General features: G+C 42.8%; 1 protein-coding gene across 2 annotated transcripts in view; it reads left to right on the plus strand.

Annotated features, from left to right (window-relative positions):
• The window catches only part of ADGRE1 (adhesion G protein-coupled receptor E1), a 78,521-nt gene that overhangs the window by 13,401 nt on the left and 47,182 nt on the right, over nt 1-17,938 (plus strand). For both annotated transcript variants that reach the window (XM_088838936.1, XM_055429771.2), the window contains exons 5-17: nt 5,268-5,423; nt 5,739-5,885; nt 6,699-6,854; nt 8,210-8,356; nt 9,160-9,315; nt 9,439-9,558; nt 11,384-11,530; nt 12,334-12,489; nt 12,613-12,732; nt 14,547-14,693; nt 15,497-15,652; nt 15,776-15,895; nt 17,711-17,857. In XM_088838936.1, coding sequence (XP_088695062.1) covers nt 5,268-5,423; nt 5,739-5,885; nt 6,699-6,854; nt 8,210-8,356; nt 9,160-9,315; nt 9,439-9,558; nt 11,384-11,530; nt 12,334-12,489; nt 12,613-12,732; nt 14,547-14,693; nt 15,497-15,652; nt 15,776-15,895; nt 17,711-17,857 — 1,875 coding nt within the window. The remainder of the gene's footprint in view (nt 1-5,267; nt 5,424-5,738; nt 5,886-6,698; nt 6,855-8,209; nt 8,357-9,159; nt 9,316-9,438; nt 9,559-11,383; nt 11,531-12,333; nt 12,490-12,612; nt 12,733-14,546; nt 14,694-15,496; nt 15,653-15,775; nt 15,896-17,710; nt 17,858-17,938) is intronic.

Raw genomic sequence — 17,938 nt, forward strand, 5'->3', positions numbered from 1 at the left:
ATGTGAGGCATTGGGGAAATGTATTTAATCTCTCTAAGCTTCAATATTTCCATCTGTAAAATGGGTGTATGTGAAACGAACAGTCCAGGTTCGATGCATGATATAGGATGCTCGGGGCTGGTGCACTTGGATGACCCAGTGGGATGATATGGGGAGTGATGTGGGAGGGAGGTTCAAGATGGGGAACACATGTATACCTGGGGCGGACTCATGTCAATGTATGGCAAAACCAATACAATATTGTAAAGTAATTAGCCTCCAATTAAAATTTAAAAAATAAAATAAAATAAAAATATAAAAAAGAGTACCTACCTTAAAGGATATTTGAAAAGATTAAATGCAGTAATGTATGCAGTGTGCTAGGCACATGTACAGTCCCAAGAGCTACTATTAATATAAATAATAGAAACTAAAATAATTTCTAGAATGAGCCAAGTTTTTGGTCTATATTCCTTATATTTAGACCCAAACTCTCCTCTTGACAGTAAAGGTCTAACTATGCCTCTGACATAATTTGCAAGGGTCTTCAATCTATTTCTGTAAGGGGCTAGATAGTAAATATTTTGGAGACTGCAGTTTGTATGATCTCTGTCTTAAGTACTCAATACTCCAGTTGTAGTGCAAAAGCAGCCAACAATGATACATACATGAATGAGTGGAGCTGTGTTCTAATAAAACTTTATTTACACAAACAGGTGACAGTCCAGGTTTGGTTCATGGGCTGTAGTTTATTGAGCTCTGAAAAAGATTTCCATTTAATAATTTATTTCCATTATTATAGTTCCCAGGGAGCTCCAAACATCCTTCTCTTAAAAAAAATATTTCTTATTGAAGTATAGTTGATTTACAATATTATGTTAGTTTCAGGTACTCAGCAGAGTGATATATATATATTATATTCTTTTCCACTATGGTTTATTATAGGATATTGAATATCATTTCTTGTGTTATTCAGTATGACCTTGTTTATCCATCTTATATATAATACTTTGCATCTGCTAATCCCAAACTCCCAATCTACCCACCCCCGCTCCTGGCAACCACAGTCTGTTTTGTATATCCGTGGGTCTATTTCTATTTTGTAAATAAATTCATTTGTGTCATATTTTAGATTCCACATATAAGTGATGTCATATGGTATTTGTCTTTTTCTGTCTGACTTACTTCACATGGTATAATAATCTCTAGGTTCATCCATGTTGCTACAAATGGTATTATTTATTCTTTTTCATGGCCGAGTAATATTCCATTGTATATATGTACCACCCTTTCTTTATCCATTCCTTTGTCAATGAAAATTTAGGTTACTTCCATGTCTTGGCTATTGTAAATCCTGCTACTATAAATATTGGGGTATATGTATCTTTTTAGTTACAGTTTTGTCCTGGTATATGCCCGGGAGTGGAATGCTGGATCACAAGCAATTCTGCTCTTAGTTTTTTGAGAAACTGTCATGCTGCTCTCCATAGTGGCTGCACCAGTTTTCATTCCCACCACCAGTGTGCAAGGGTCCCCTTTCTCCACACTCTCTCCAGCATTTATTTGTAGGATTTTTAATGATGGGCATTCTGACCAGTGTAAGGAGATACCTCACTGTAGTTTTGGTTTGCATGTCCCAAATAATTAGCAATGTTGAGTGTTTTTTCATGTGTCTATTGGCCATCTGCACAGACATTAAAAAAAAATCTTTGGGCTACAGTTTATGGGTTATTCATTAAACATAGTAGCCTTTTTTGGCTCTTGTTTTTAGATGAAGGATAGAAGCAGCATTTCCCATCTAGAAAATGGTGGATACTACATAAGAATCTTATCTACTCTGTCTTTGACCCGTGGTACCTAGGAGTTGGTGATGGACAGGGAGGCCTGGCGTGCTGTGATTCATGGGGTCGCGGAGAGTCGGACACGACTAGTGACTGGACTGAACTGAACTGAATACATTGTGAATATTTTATAGTTCCTTGTCAAATGAAGGAATGTGCTACCTTATTCCTTATGTCAGCTCTAGACTTACTTACCCTGCAGTTGATGGACAATTAGGTGCTTCTAATGTTTCATTCCAAGATGTCTGGCTCTAGGTCAGGGATCACGTTATCGTGACTATCTTGGTCGTGAAGATCTTTTCTGTACAGTTCTTCTGTGTATTCTTGCCACCTCTTCTTAATATCTTCTGCTTCTGTTAGGTCCATACCATTTCTGTCCTTTATCGAGCCCATCTTTGCATGAAATGTTCCCTTGGTATCTCTAATTTTCTTGAAGAGATCTCTTGTTTTTCCTATTCTGTTGTTTTCCTCTATTTCTTTGCATTGATCGCTGAGGAAGTCTTTCTTATCTCTCCTTGCTATTCTTTGGAACTCTGCATTCGGATGCTTATATCTTTCCTTTTCTCCTTTGCTTTTCGCTTCTCTTCTTTTCACAGCTATTTGTAAGGCCTCCTCAGACAGCCATTTTGCTTTTTTGCATTTCTTTTCCATGGGGATGGTCTTGGTCCCTGTCTCCTTTACAATGTCACGAACCTCTGTCCAGAGTTCATCAGGCACTCTATCAATCAGATCTAGTCCCTTAAATCTATTCCTCACTTCCACTGTATAATCATAAGGGATTTGATTTAGGTCATATCTGAATGGTCTAGTGGTTTTCCCTACTTTCTTCAATTTAAGTCTGAATTTGGCAATAAGGAGTTCATGATCTGAGCCACAGTCAGCTCCTGGTCTTGTTTTTGCTAACTGATAGTCACGATAACGTGATCACTGACCTAGAGCCAGACATCTCGGAATGTGAAGTCAAGTGGGCCTTAGAAAGCATCACTATGAGCAAAGCTAGTGGTGGTGATGGAATTCCAATTGAGCTATTTCAAACCTTGAAAGATGATGCTGTGAAAGTGCTGCACTCAATATTGCCAGCAAATTTGGAAAACTCAGCAGTGGTCACAGGACTGGAAAAGGTCAGTCTTCATTCCAATCCCAAAGAAAGGGAATGCCAAAGAATGCTCAAACTACCGCACAATTGCACTCATCTCACACGCTAGTAAAGTCATGCTCAAAATTCTCCAAGCCAGGCTTCAGCAATATGTGAACCGTGAACTCCCAGATGTTCAAGCAGGTTTTAGAAAAGGCAGAGGAACCAGAGATCAAATTGCCAACATCTGCTGGATCATGGAGAAAGCAAGAGAGTTCCAGAAAAACATCTACTTCTGCTTCATTGACTATGCCAAAGCCTTTGACTGTGTGGATCACAATAAACTGTGGAAAATTCTGAAAGAGATGGGAATACCAGACCACCTGACCTGCCTCTTGAGAAACCTGTATGCAGGTCAGGAAGCAACAGTCAGAACTGTACATGGAACAACCGACTGGTTCCAAATAGGAAAAGGAGTACGTCAAGGCTGTATATTGTCACCTTGCTTATTTAACTTATATGCAGAGTACATCATGAGGAACGCTGGGCTGGAAGAAGCACAAGCTCGAATCAAGATTGCTGGGAGAAATATCAATAATCTCAGATATGCAGATAACACTACCGTTATGGCAGAAAGTGAAGAGGAACTCAAAAGCCTCTTGATGAAAGTGAAAGAGGAGAGTGAAAAGGTTGGCTTGAAGCTCAACATTCAGAAAACAAAGATCATGGCATCTGGACCCATCACTTCATGGGAAATAGATGGGGACACAGTGGAAACAGTGTCAGACTTTATTTTTTTGGGCTCCAAAATCACTGCAGATGCTGATTGCAGCCATGAAATTAAAAGACGCTTGCTCCTTGGAAGGAAAGTTATGACCAACCTTGATAATATATTAAAAAGCAGAGACATTACTTTGCCAACCAAGGTCCATCTAGTCAAGGCTATGGTTTTTCCCATGGTCATGTATGGATGTGAGAGTTGGACTGTAAAGAAAGCTGATCGCCGAAGAATTGATGCTTTTGAACTGTGGTGCTGGAGAAGACTCTTGAGAGTCCCTTGTATCGCAAGGAGATCCTACCAGTCCATTCTAAGGGAGATTGATCCTGGGTGTTCATTGAAAGGACTGATGCTAAAGCTGAAACTGCAATACTTTGGCCATCTCATGCGACGAGTTGACTCACTGGAAAAGACTCTGATGCTGGGAAAGGTTGGGGGCGGGAGGAGAAGGGGACGACAGAGAATGAGATGGCTGGATGGCATCACCGACTCTGTGGACATGAGTTTGAGTGAACTCCGGGAGTTGGTGATGGACAGGGAGGCCTAGCGTGCTGTGATTCATGGGGTCGCGGAGAGTTGGACACGACTGAGCGACTGAACTGACTGAATGTTTCATTACTTAAGACTGGAATGAACATTACTATTTGCATGACAAGTGCATAGAAAGTGTTTATTTAGGGTGACTTGGCAGAGCAGGGCTGAAGGAAATTAGGGGAAGACCACCTCTCAGATGGTAAAGAATCTGCCTGCAATGTGGGAGACCTGGGTTCAATCCCTGGGTCAGGAAGATCCCTTGGAGAAGAGCACAGCTACTGACTCCAATAGAAGTGCCTGGAGAATTGCATGGACAGAGGAGTCTGGCAGACTCCAGGGGATCGCAGAGTCGGACATGTCTGAGTGACTGTCACTTTCCTTTTTTTGTTTTCACCCCATGGTACCATGACTGCACAATTCTATTGGCACTTCAATGAGTAAATTTGTATAATGGATTTGCAAAATGTTCTGGTTATCTATTTCTGGGTAGCAGCAAACTTTGTGCATTAAAACACCAATGATCATTTATTTTGCTCCTGAATGAATCTTCTACTTGGGCTGAGTTCACTGACAATGGCTTGACTTTGTTACACACAGTGTCAGTTGAGTTGGCTCAACTGGGAGCTAGATGATTCATTTTGAAGGAGGCTCACCACAAGGCTGGCAAGCTGGTGATGGCTGTTGGCTGGTTGCTCTGCTAGGGCTGTGAGCTGGAGGTCTTAGCTCTTCTCCATGATAACTGTGTTTTCACGGCTTATTGAGCCTCCTCACAGTATGACAACTGAGTCAAGCATGAGCATCTCAAGAGAAGGTGTGGAAGTGTGTGATATTTTGATGACTTATCATGGTATTTTAATGACTTAGTGTCACAACCACCATAGTCACAAGTATGCTCAGATTCAAGTAGAGGAGATACAGACCCCACTGCTTGATAGAAGGAGTACCAAAAAAGGGCATTAAATTAAGGGTATGTGAAATAGAAGGCATTGTTTCAACCATCTTTGGAAAATACAGACTGTATTTGAAGAAGATTTGTAACTCTGAATCTTTTTCTCTCCAGATATAGATGAATGCTCTCAAAGGCCCACACCATGTGGCCCTCACTCGATCTGCAGAAATCTGCCTGGGAGATATAGGTGCAGCTGTATGACTGGTTTCTCTTCTCCCACTGGAAATAACTGGATCCCAGGAAAGTCAGGTCGTTTCACCTGTAGAGGTAAAGGACTCAGACTCTCAGGCATGGGTCTTTGGTGGACAGCTCCTATTGTTGGGAACGTGTGTTCCTAATTTAGACAACTAATGTTTTGTCTGCTCACAAAGCAATCAATGATCATTATTGTTTGAAACTCTTTTGTGTGCATACAGTTGGCCTCAATGTATTCTCATGGCCATGCCTAACATCAAGTGAGGTTAGGGAGAAGGGGAAAGTCTCGATATCGGGGCATGTCAGGTGGAGACAATCTCGTGTTTGTAGTGTCCCATCTTTGCGGCTTCTCCTTCTTTGACATGGGTTTTGATTTCTACTCACCAGATGTGGATGAATGTGCCAATCCCAGAAGTTGCCCAGAGCATTCGACTTGCCACAACAGTCTTGGAAGCTACTCTTGTGTCTGCAACACAGGATATGAATCCAGAAGTGGAAAGAAGAATTTTCAGGGAGCAGGAGAGACGTGTGAAGGTAGGTGCAGGGGTCTTTTGAGTAATCAAGTCTAATCTGTTTGCAAAGACAGCAGTGGTGGGGAAGGAGTTGAAATAAGTCTCAAGTGAGTTCAGAGCCCTCATATGCAGAGCTGAAGCCAATAGTCATTCACTCAACAAACACTTAGAGCACCTACTATATGCCAGGCACTAGCCTAGGGTTGGAGGATACAGCAGTGAGTAACACAGGCAAAAAATACTTGTTCTCCTGGAACTTCTCATTGAGGGTCGGGAAAAATAGATAACAAAGTACATGCATGAATCTGATATTGAGCTGAGCTGAGTGAAGATGGTTTGTTTGACCTTATCCCACGAGTGTCAGTTGAGTTGGCTCAACTCGGGGCTAGAGGATCCACTTTGAAGGGGGCTCACTCACAAAGCGAAGATGTTCCTGGATTTGGCTGGCTGCTCTGCCAGAGCTGTGGGCTGGAGGTCTTAGTTCTTCTCTATAAAAGATGCTTTTTCTTGGCTGGTTGAGTTTCCTCACAGTATGGTGACTGAGTCAACTGTGAGCATCTCAAGAGAAAAAGGTGGAAGTGCGTGTTATATTTATGACTTACTATGATATTTTTAAGACCTAGTGTCATCACCATAGTCACAAGCATGCTTAGATTCAGAGGGAGGAAGTATAGACTCCACTGCTGGATGGAAGGAGTACCAGTGTAAGGGCATTGATAAGGGCATATGAAATAGAAAACATTGTTTCAACTGTCTTTGGAGAATACAAACTGTTTCAAAGATGAAGAAAATTCATCCGAATTTTCTGACTCTCTCTGACTCTCTTTCTCTCCAGATAAAGACGAATGTTCTCAAAGGTCCCCACCATGTGGTCCTAACTCAATCTGCAGAAACTTGCCAGGGAGGTATGAGTGTAGCTGTTTGACTGGTTTCTCTTCTCCCACTGGAAATAATTGGATCCCTGGAAAGCCAGGTCATTTCACCTGTACAGGTAATGTGCTCAGGCTCTTAGGCTTGGGTCTTTTGTGGACAGCTCCAACTGTGTTGGGTGCATATGTTTCTTGGGGATTTCCCAGGTGCTAAAAAACCTGCCTACAAATGCAGGAGACACAGGTTCAATCCCTGAGTCAGGAAGATACCCTTGAGGAGGGCATGGCAACCCACTCCAGTATTCTTGCCTTTAGAATCCCATGGACAGAGTAGCCTGGTGGGCTACAACCCATAGGGTCACAAAGATTCAGACACGACTGAAGTGACTTAGCATGCATGCACGCACATGTGTTCTTACCTTAGACACCTAATCTTTATCTGCTCACTCTTCTCCACTGCTCCTCAGACACTGACGAATGCCTTTCCAGTGGGGTCTTCCCAGAGCATTCTGAGTGCACCAACTGTTAAGCTGCCACTGCAGCTCCCAAGTTGAATTCAGCTGTAACATCCTCAGTCAGTGAATGTGTACAGAATCTGATTTTCTTTACCTATTCAATTAATTAAGAACTTCATTTGAAGATGCTGTGAGGTAGAGGTTATGATTTTCTACCTGATTTTGACTGGAGATATTTGAAGTCATCTCTGATGTTTCTGATCTATTTCTAGCAGTTCGCTATTGCTGAGTAATAAATCATTCCATAGGTTAGTGACTAAAACAAAAACCATTTATTTATCTCTTGACCGTGTGTTGGCACTTTAAGTTGGGCTCTGCTGGTGAGTTCTTTAAGTCTCCACTGGGCTTGTTTCTGTGTTTGTGGACAGTTGTGTGTCAGCTTTGCTGATCTTGGCTGGGCTGTCTCATATATCTGGGACTCATCTGGGATGATCCATCCCTCTTCTACTTTGTCTTTTTTGTTATTAGCCTGGGGTTTGTTCATATGGTAGAGGCAAGGGGCCCAATGTATAAGCAGAAACAGATAGTCTTTTTGAGGTCTAAGTTTGGAACTGGCACCAATTTACTTCTGCTGTACTTATTGGTTCAAAGCAAGTCACAGAACCAGATAGAGTGAAGAGGTGGTAACCAAACCCCACATCTTAAAGAGAAGAGTGACAAGGTCACACTGTGTAGCACGAACCTCATCCCAAGGTGTGGACACAGGGAGCAGTAAAGGATGACAGCCATTTCTGCAATCAATGATCATTATGGCTTGGAACTATTTGCCACCCTTTTGTGTACATACAGTTGGACAGAATTTATTCTCACTTCCCTAACTGCAAGGGACGTTTTGGAGAAAGGGAAAGTCTGGATATTTGGGAGCCTCAGGTGGCGAGCAGGTGGAGTGAGTTTCCTGTTTTCAGACTCCTGTCCTCACTTATTCCTCTGCCTGGATCTGGGTTTTCATTTCTGCTCACCAGAGGTGGACGAATGTGCCAGTCCCAGAAGTTGCCCAGAGCATTCGACTTGCCACAACAGTCTTGGAAGCTACTCTTGTGTCTGCAACCCAGGATATACATCCAGAAGTGGAAAGAAGAGATTCCAGGGACAAGGGGAGACATGTCAAGGTAGGTGCAGGGGTCTTTTGGGGAATCAAGTCCAATCTATTTGGAAAGAAAGCAGTGCTGGAGGAAGAATTAGAAGTTGGGGTAGGTCTCAGCTGAGTTCAAAGTCTTTTCTGCAGAACTGAAGCCAATAGTCATTCATCCATTCGTGCATTCGTTCAACAAACACTTCTTGAGCACCTACTATTTAGAAAAGCACTATTCGAGGATTGGAGGATACTGCAGTGAGTAAGACAGGCAAAAATAATTGTTCTCCTGAAACTTCTTGTCGAGGGTTGGGAGAAACAGATAATAAGCAACATGCATGCATGCATCTGCGATTTGGGCTGACTTTGGTGAGGATGACTTTACTTTGTTCCACAAAGTGTCAGTTGAGTTGGTTCAAATGGGGGCTAGAAGATCCACTTTAAAGGGGGCTCACTCACAAGATGAAGCTGGTGCCGAATGAAGCTGTGGACTGGAGGTCTTAGTTCTTCTCCACATGAGCTGTTTTATCATGGCTCTTTGAGCTTCCTCACAGTATGGTGGCTGAGTCAAACATGAGCATTCAAAAAGAAAGAGGTGAAAGCGTGTGATATTTTTATGACTTAGCACAGTACTTTTATGACCTAGTATCACCACCACATAGTCACAAACATGCTCAGATTCAAGAGGAGGAAATATAGACCCTGCTGGATGGAAGAAGTACCCAAGAAAAGACATTGCATTAAGGGTATATGGGATAGAAGACGTTGTTTCAGCTCTCTTTGGAAGATCCCAGCTGTATTTGAAGAAAATTTGTAACTTTGACTCTCTTTCCTCTCCAGATATAGATGAATGTTCTCAAAGCCCCCCACCTTGTGGTCCTAACTCAATCTGCAGAAACCTCCCAGGAAGGTATGAGTGCAGCTGTTTGACTGGTTTCTCTTCTCCCACTGGAAATAACTGGATCCCTGGAAAGCTGGGTCATTTCACCTGTACAGGTAATGAGCTCAGATTCTCAGGCTTGGGTCTTTTGTAGACTACTCCTATTGAGTTGAGTACATGGTGTGCTAAACTTAGACACCTAATCTTTGGTCTGCTCACTCTCCTCCACTGCTCCTCAGACATTAATGAATGCCTCTCCGATGGGGTCTGCCCTGAGCATTCTGAGTGCACCAACTCCTTGGGAAGCTACCGTTGCAGCTGCAAAGTTGGATTCGCCTCTGGAAACTCCATCTGTGAAGGTACAGAGAACCTGATCATTTTTAGCTACTCAATTAATTAAGAACTTTATTTGATGATCCTATGAGCTAGGGATTTTGATCTTAATTTTGGGAATGATCCAAATAAAGCCCAGAAAGGTAAAGTGACTAGCTCAAGGATACACAGCTAGTAAGTAGTAGAAAAACATGGATTTGAACTCTTGTTGAGGGTGTACTATGAGTTAAGCAGTGGGTCAAGCAGTATTTGAGAGTACTGGAGGATTCAGTCCCTAGCCTGATTTATGCCCTGCTGGGGGTGGGGGTGATATTGACAATGTCTGGAGACATTTTTGTCCAAACTGGTGGTGGTGATGTGTTGGTTTGTGTAACTGTCAACTGGTGGGTAGAGACCAGAGATCCTGCTAAACATCCTCCAGTGCACAGAATAACCTTCCCACAAGCGAGAATGATCAATCCCAAATGTAAATAGTACTGAGATAGAGACACTGTTTCCCAGGGAGCTCTCAGACCCAAATGTTAGAACTTTTCCCTAAAAGGTATTTGAATGAAGACCTGAGAGTTATTCTTGATCCTTGCCCCCTTTCCATATTAAATGATTCATCACGTCATTGGGCAATCTACCTGCTAAAATGTGTCTTGAATCTCTCCACTCTTTTCCGACTGTGTTTTAGGTTTCAACATTATTGCAGCAGTCTTCTCACTGTTTCTAATGTTGCTCCCTCAGATCTATCATTTACACTGTAGCCAATATGTAACACTCTCACCAGGACATAAGGACTCCATTTTCCTGAGTCTGCACAAGACTATTATTTATTTATAGTGAGGAAGGCTCTTGGATATGTCACCTTGAAGTTAAAGATATTTGAAGTCATCTCTGACATTTATGGTCTATTTGTAGCAGTTAGCTATTGCTGAGAAACAAATCACCTCAAAAGTTAGTGGCTAAAACAACCACATTTTTTTATCTCTTGATTCCATGTGTTGGCACCTTAAGTTAGACTCTGCTGCTCAGTTTTACTGGTCTCCACTGGGCTTGTTCATGTGTTTGTGGTCAGCTATGTGTCTGCTTTGCCAATCTTGGCTTGGCTGTCTCACATATCTGGGACTCATCTGGGATGATCCATCTCTCTTTCACTTTGTCTTTTTCTTATCAGCCTGAGGTTTGTTCAAATGGCAGAGGCAAGGGCCCCAGTGTATGGGCAGAAGCAAATAGGTTTCCTGAGGTCTAAGTTTGGAAGTGGCACCACATTGCTTCTGCCATTTTAATTGGACAGTGCAAGTCATAGAGCCAGCTAGAGTCAAGGACTGGTGAACCAAACCCCACATCTTAAAGAGAGGAGTGGCAAGGTCATATTATGTAACACAAACCTCATCCCAAGGTGTGGACAAAGGGAGGAGTAAAGGATGACAACCATCTCTACAATCTATAATCATTACAGTTTGTTTTTTTCTTTTTCTTAATTGGAGGCTAATTATTTTACAATATTATATTGGTTGGTTTTGCCATACATTGACATGAATCCGTCCCGAGTGTACATGAGTTCCCCCTCCCGAACCCCCCTCCCACCTCCCTCCTCCCCTTATCCTCCCTCTGGGTAATCCCCGCATACCATCCCCGAGCATCCTGTAACATTTATTACAGTTTGAAATGAATGCCCACCTTTTGCTTGCATACAGTTGGCCAGAATTTATTCTCATGTCATGCCTAACTGCAAGGGAACTTAGAAACTGGATATTGGAGGGGGGCACATCTGGTGGAGAACAGGTGGAGTGAATCTCCTGTTTGCAGTGCTCTGTTCTCACTGCTTCTTCTACCTTGACCTGAGCTTTCATTTCTGCTCACCAGATGTGGATGAATGTGCCAGTCCCAGAAGTTGCCCAGAGCATTCGACTTGCCACAACAGTCTTGGAAGCTACTCTTGTGTCTGCAACCCAGGATATACGTCCAGAAGTGGAAAGAAGAGATTCCAGGGACAAGGGGAGACATGTCAAGGTAGGTGCAGGGGTCTTTTGGGGAATCAAGTCCAATCTATTTGGAAAGAAAGCAGTGCTGGAGGAAGAATTAGAAGTTGAGGTAGGTCTCAGCTGAGTTCAAAGTCTTTTCTGCAGAACTGAAGCCAATAGTCCTTCATCCATTCGTGCATTCGTTCAACAAACACTTCTTGAGCACCTACTATTTAGAAAAGCACTATTCGAGGATTGGAGGACACTGCAGTGAGTAAGACAGGCAAAAATAATTGTTCTCCTGAAACTTCTTGTCGAGGGTTGGGAGAAACAGATAATAAGCAACATGCATGCATGCATCTGCGATTTGGGCTGACTTTGCTGAGAATGACTTTACTTTGTTCCACAAAGTGTCAGTTGAGTTGGTTCAACTGGGGGTTAGAAGATCCACTTTAAAGGGGGCTCACTCACAAGATGAAGCTGGTGCCAAATGAAGCTGTGGACTGGAGGTCTTAGTTCTTCTCCACATGAGCTGTTTTATCATGGCTCTTTGAGCTTCCTCACAGTATGGTGGCTGAGTCAAACATGAGCATTCAAAAAGAAAGAGGTGAAAGCGTGTGATATTTTTATGACTTAGCACAGTACTTTTATGACCTAGTATCACCACCACATAGTCACAAACATGCTCAGTTTCAAGAGGAGGAAATATAGACCCTGCTGGATGGAAGAAGTACCCAAGAAAAGACATTGCATTAAGGGTATATGGGATAGAAGACGTTGTTTCAGCTGTCTTTGGAAGATCCCAGCTGTATTTGAAGAAAATTTGTAACTTTGACTCTCTTTCCTCTCCAGATATAGATGAATGTTCTCAAAGCCCCCCACCTTGTGGTCCTAACTCAATCTGCAGAAACCTCCCAGGAAGGTATGAGTGCAGCTGTTTGACTGGTTTCTCTTCTCCCACTGGAAATAACTGGATCCCTGGAAAGCTGGGTCATTTCACCTGTACAGGTAATGAGCTCAGATTCTCAGGCTTGGGTCTTTTGTAGACTACTCCTATTGAGTTGAGTACATGGTGTGCTAAACTTAGACACCTAGTCTTTGGTCTGCTCACTCACCTCCACTGCTCCTCAGACATTAATGAATGCCTCTCCGATGGGGTCTGCCCTGAGCATTCTGAGTGCACCAACTCCTTGGGAAGCTACCGTTGCAGCTGCAAAGTTGGATTCACCTCTGGAAACTCCATCTGTGAAGGTACAGAGAACCTGATCATTTTTAGCTACTCAATTAATTAAGAACTTTATTTGATGATCTTATGAGCTAGAGATTTTGATCTTAATTTTGGGAATGATCCAAATAAAGCCCAGAAAGGTAAAGTGACTAGCTCAAGGATACACAGCTAGTAAGTAGTAGAAAAACATGGATTTGAACTCTTGTTGAGGGTGTACTATGAGTTAAGCAGTGGGTCAAGCAGTATTTGAGAGTACTGGAGGATTCAGTCCCTAGCCTGATTTATGCCCTGCTGGGGATGGGGGTGATATTGACAATGTCTGGAGACATTTTTGTCCAAACTGGTGGTGGTGATGTGTTGGTTTGTGTAACTGTCAACTGGTGGGTAGAGACCAGAGATCCTGCTAAACATCCTCCAATGCACAGAATAACCTTCCCACAAGCGAGAATGATCAATCCCAAATGTAAATAGTACTGAGAAAGAGACACTGTTTCCCAGGGAGCTCTCAGACCCAAATGTTAGAACTTTTCCCTAAAGGGTATTTGAATGAAGACCTGAGAGTTATTCTTGACCCTTGCCCCCTTTCCATATTAAATGATTCATCACGTCATTGGGCAATCTACCTGCTAAATGTGTCTTGAATCTCTCCACTCTTTTCCGTCCTTGTTTTAGGTTTCAACATTATTGCAGCAATCTTCTCACTGTTTCTAATGTTGCTCCCTCAGATCTATCATTTGCACTGTAGCCAATATGTAACACTCTCACCAGGACATAAGGACTCCATTTTCCTGAGTCTGCACAAGACTATTATTTATTTATAGTGAGGAAGGCTCTTGGATATGTCACCTTGAAGTTAAAGATATTTGAAGTCATCTCTGACATTTATGGTCTATTTGTAGCAGTTAGCTATTGCTGAGTAATAAATCACTTCAAAAGTTAGTGGCTAAAACAACCACATTTTTTTATCTCTTGATTCCATGTATTGGCACCTTAAGTTAGACTCTGCTGCTCAGTTCTTCTGGTCTCCACTGGGCTTGTTCATGTGTTTGTGGTCAGCTATGTGTCTGCTTTGCCAATCTTGGCTTGGCTGTCTCACATATCTGGGACTCATCTGGGATGATCCATCTCTCTTTCACTTTGTCTTTTTCTTATCAGCCTGAGGTTTGTTCAAATGGCAGAGGCAAGGGGCCCAGTGTATGGACAGAAGCAAATAGGTTTCTTGAGGTCTAAGTTTGGAAGTGGCACCACATTGCTTCTGCCATTTTAATTGGACAGTGCAAGTCATAGAGCCAGCTAGAGTCAAGGACTGGTGAACCAAACCCCACATCTTAAAGAGAGGAGTGGCAATGTCATATTATGTAACACAAACCTCATCCCAAGGTGTGGACAAAGGGAGGAGTAAAGGATGACAACCATCTCTACAATCTATAATCATTACAGTTTTTTTTTTAATTGGAGGCTAATTATTTTACAATATTATATTGGTTGGTTTTGCCATATATTGACATGAATCAGTCCCGAGTGTACATGAGTTCCCCCTCCCGAACCCCCCTTCCACCTACCTCCTCCCCTTATCCTCCCTCTGGGTAATCCCCGCATACCATCCCTGAGCATCCTGTAACATTCATTACAGTTTGAAATGAATGCCCACCTTTTGCTTGCATACAGTTGGCCAGAATTTATTCTCATGTCATGCCTAACTGCAAGGGAACTTAGAAACTGGATATTGGAGGGGGGCGCATCTGGTGGAGAACAGGTGGAGTGAATCTCCTGTTTGCAGTGTTCTGTTCTCACTGCTTCTTCTACCTTGACCTGAGCTTTCATTTCTACTCACCAGATGTGGATGAATGTGCCAATTCCAGAAGTTGCCCAGAGCATTCGACTTGCCACAACAGTCTTGGAAGCTACTCTTGTGTCTGCAACCCAGGATATACGTCCAGAAGTGGAAAGAAGAGATTCCAGGGACAAGGGGAGACATGTCAGGGTAGGTGCAGGGGTCTTTTGGGGAATCAAGTCCAATCTATTTGGAAAGAAAGCAGTGCTGGAGGAAGAATTAGAAGTTGAGGTAGGTCTCAGCTGAGTTCAAAGTCTTTTCTGCAGAACTGAAGCCAATAGTCCTTCATCCATTCGTGCATTCGTTCAACAAACACTTCTTGAGCACCTACTATTTAGAAAAGCACTATTCGAGGACTGGAGGACACTGCAGTGAGTAAGACAGGCAAAAATAATTGTTCTCCTGAAACTTCTTGTCGAGGGTTGGGAGAAACAGATAATAAGCAACATGCATGCATGCATCTGCGATTTGGGCTGACTTTGGTGAGGATGACTTTACTTTGTTCCACAAAGTGTCAGTTGAGTTGGTTCAAATGGGGGCTAGAAGATCCACTTTAAAGGGGGCTCACTCACAAGATGAAGCTGGTGCTGAATGAAGCTGTGGACTGGAGGTCTTAGTTCTTCTCCACATGAGCTGTTTTATCATGGCTCTTTGAGCTTCCTCACAGTATGGTGGCTGAGTCAAACATGAGCATTCAAAAAGAAAGAGGTGAAAGTGTGTGATATTTTTATGACTTAGCACAGTACTTTTATGACCTAGTATCACCACGACATAGTCACAAACATGCTCAGATTCAAGAGGAGGAAATATAGACCCTGCTGGATGGAAGAAGTACCCAAGAAAAGACATTGCATTAAGGGTATATGGGATAGAAGACGTTGTTTCAGCTCTCTTTGGAAGATCCCAGCTGTATTTGAAGAAAATTTGTAACTTTGACTCTCTTTCCTCTCCAGATATAGATGAATGTTCTCAAAGCCCCCCACCTTGTGGTCCTAACTCAATCTGCAGAAACCTCCCAGGAAGGTATGAGTGCAGCTGTTTGACTGGTTTCTCTTCTCCCACTGGAAATAACTGGATCCCTGGAAAGCTGGGTCATTTCACCTGTACAGGTAATGAGCTCAGATTCTCAGGCTTGGGTCTTTTGTAGACTACTCCTATTGAGTTGAGTACATGGTGTGCTAAACTTAGACACCTAATCTTTGGTCTGCTCACTCTCCTCCACTGCTCCTCAGACATTAATGAATGCCTCTCCGATGGGGTCTGCCCTGAGCATTCTGAGTGCACCAACTCCTTGGGAAGCTACCGTTGCAGCTGCAAAGTTGGATTCGCCTCTGGAAACTCCATCTGTGAAGGTACAGAGAACCTGATCATTTTTTAGCTACTCAATTAATTAAGAACTTTATTTGATGATCCTATGAGCTAGAAATTTTGATCTTAATTTTAGGAATGATCCAAATAAAGCCCAGAAAGGTAAAGTGACTAGCTCAAGGATGCACAGCTAGTAAGTAGTAGAAAAACATGGATTTGAACTCTTGATGAGGGTGTACTATGAGTTAAGCAGTGGGTCAAGCAGTATTTGAGAGTACTGGAGGATTCAGTCCCTAGCCTGATTTATGCCCTGCTGGGGATGGGGGTGATATTGACAATGTCTGGAGACATTTTTGTCCAAACTGGTGGTGGTGATGTGTTGGTTTGTGTAACTGTCAACTGGTGGGTAGAGACCAGAGATCCTGCTAAACATCCTCCAATGCACAGAATAACCTTCCCACAAGCGAGAATGATCAATCCCAAATGTAAATAGTACTGAGAAAGAGACACTGTTTCCCAGGGATCTCTCAGACCCAAATGTTAGAACTTTTCCCTAAAAGGTATTTGAATGAAGACCTGAGAGTTATTCTTGACCCTTACCCCCTTTCCATATTAAATGATTCATCACGTCATTGGGCAGTCTACCTGCTAAATGTGTCTTGAATCTCTCCACTCTTTTCCGTCCTTGTTTTAGGTTTCAACATTATTGCAGCAATCTTCTCACTGTTTCTAATGTTGCTCCCTCAGATCTATCATTTGCACTGTAGCCAATATGTAACACTCTCACCAGGACATAAGGACTCCATTTTCCTGAGTCTGCACAAGACTATTATTTATTTATAGTGAGGAAGGCTCTTGGATATGTCACCTTGAAGTTAAAGATATTTGAAGTCATCTCTGACATTTATGGTCTATTTGTAGCAGTTAGCTATTGCTGAGTAATAAATCACTTCAAAAGTTAGTGGCTAAAACAACCACATTTTTTTATCTCTTGATTCCATGTGTTGGCACCTTAAGTTAGACTCTGCTGCTCAGTTTTACTGGTCTCCACTGGGCTTGTTCATGTGTTTGTGGTCAGCTATGTGTCTGCTTTGCCAATCTTGGCTTGGCTGTCTCACATATCTGGGACTCATCTGGGATGATCCATCTCTCTTTCACTTTGTCCTTTTCTTATTAGCCTGAGGTTTGTTCAAATGGCAGAGGCAAGGGCCCCAGTGTATGGGCAGAAGCAAATAGGTTTCTTGAGGTCTAAGTTTGGAAGTGGCACCACATTGCTTCTGCCATTTTAATTGGACAGTGCAAGTCATAGAGCCAGCTAGAGTCAAAGACTGGTGAACCAAACCCCACATCTTAAAGAGAGGAGTGGCAAGGTCATATTATGTAACACAAACCTCATCCCAAGGTGTGGACAAAGGGAGGAGTAAAGGATGACAACCATCTCTACAATCTATAATCATTACAGTTTTTTTCTTAATTGGAGGCTAATTATTTTACAATATTATATTGGTTGGTTTTGCCATACATTGACATGAATCCGTCCCGAGTGTACATGAGTTCCCCCTCCCGAACCCCCCTCCCACCTCCCTCCTCCCCTTATCCTCCCTCTGGGTAATCCCCGCATACCATCCCCGAGCATCCTGTAACATTCATTACAGTTTGAAACGAATGCCCACCTTTTGCTTGCATACAGTTGGCCAGAATTTATTCTCATGTCATGCCTAACTGCAAGGGAACTTAGAAACTGGATATTGGAGGGGGGCGCATCTGGTGGAGAACAGGTGGAGTGAATCTCCTGTTTGCAGTGTTCTGTTCTCACTGCTTCTTCTACCTTGACCTGAGCTTTCATTTCTGCTCACCAGATGTGGATGAATGTGCCAATTCCAGAAGTTGCCCAGAGCATTCGACTTGCCACAACAGTCTTGGAAGCTACTCTTGTGTCTGCAACCCAGGATATACGTCCAGAAGTGGAAAGAAGAGATTCCAGGGACAAGGGGAGAAATGTCAAGGTAGGTGCAGGGGTCTTTTGGGGAATCAAGTCCAATCTATTTGGAAAGAAAGCAGTGCTGGAGGAAGAATTAGAAGTTGAG

This window comes from Moschus berezovskii, chromosome 8 (genome assembly GCF_049115385.1).
Source record: "Moschus berezovskii isolate FMDL1 chromosome 8, NW_MosBer_1.0, whole genome shotgun sequence".
Classification (NCBI taxonomy): Eukaryota; Metazoa; Chordata; class Mammalia; order Artiodactyla; family Moschidae; genus Moschus; species Moschus berezovskii.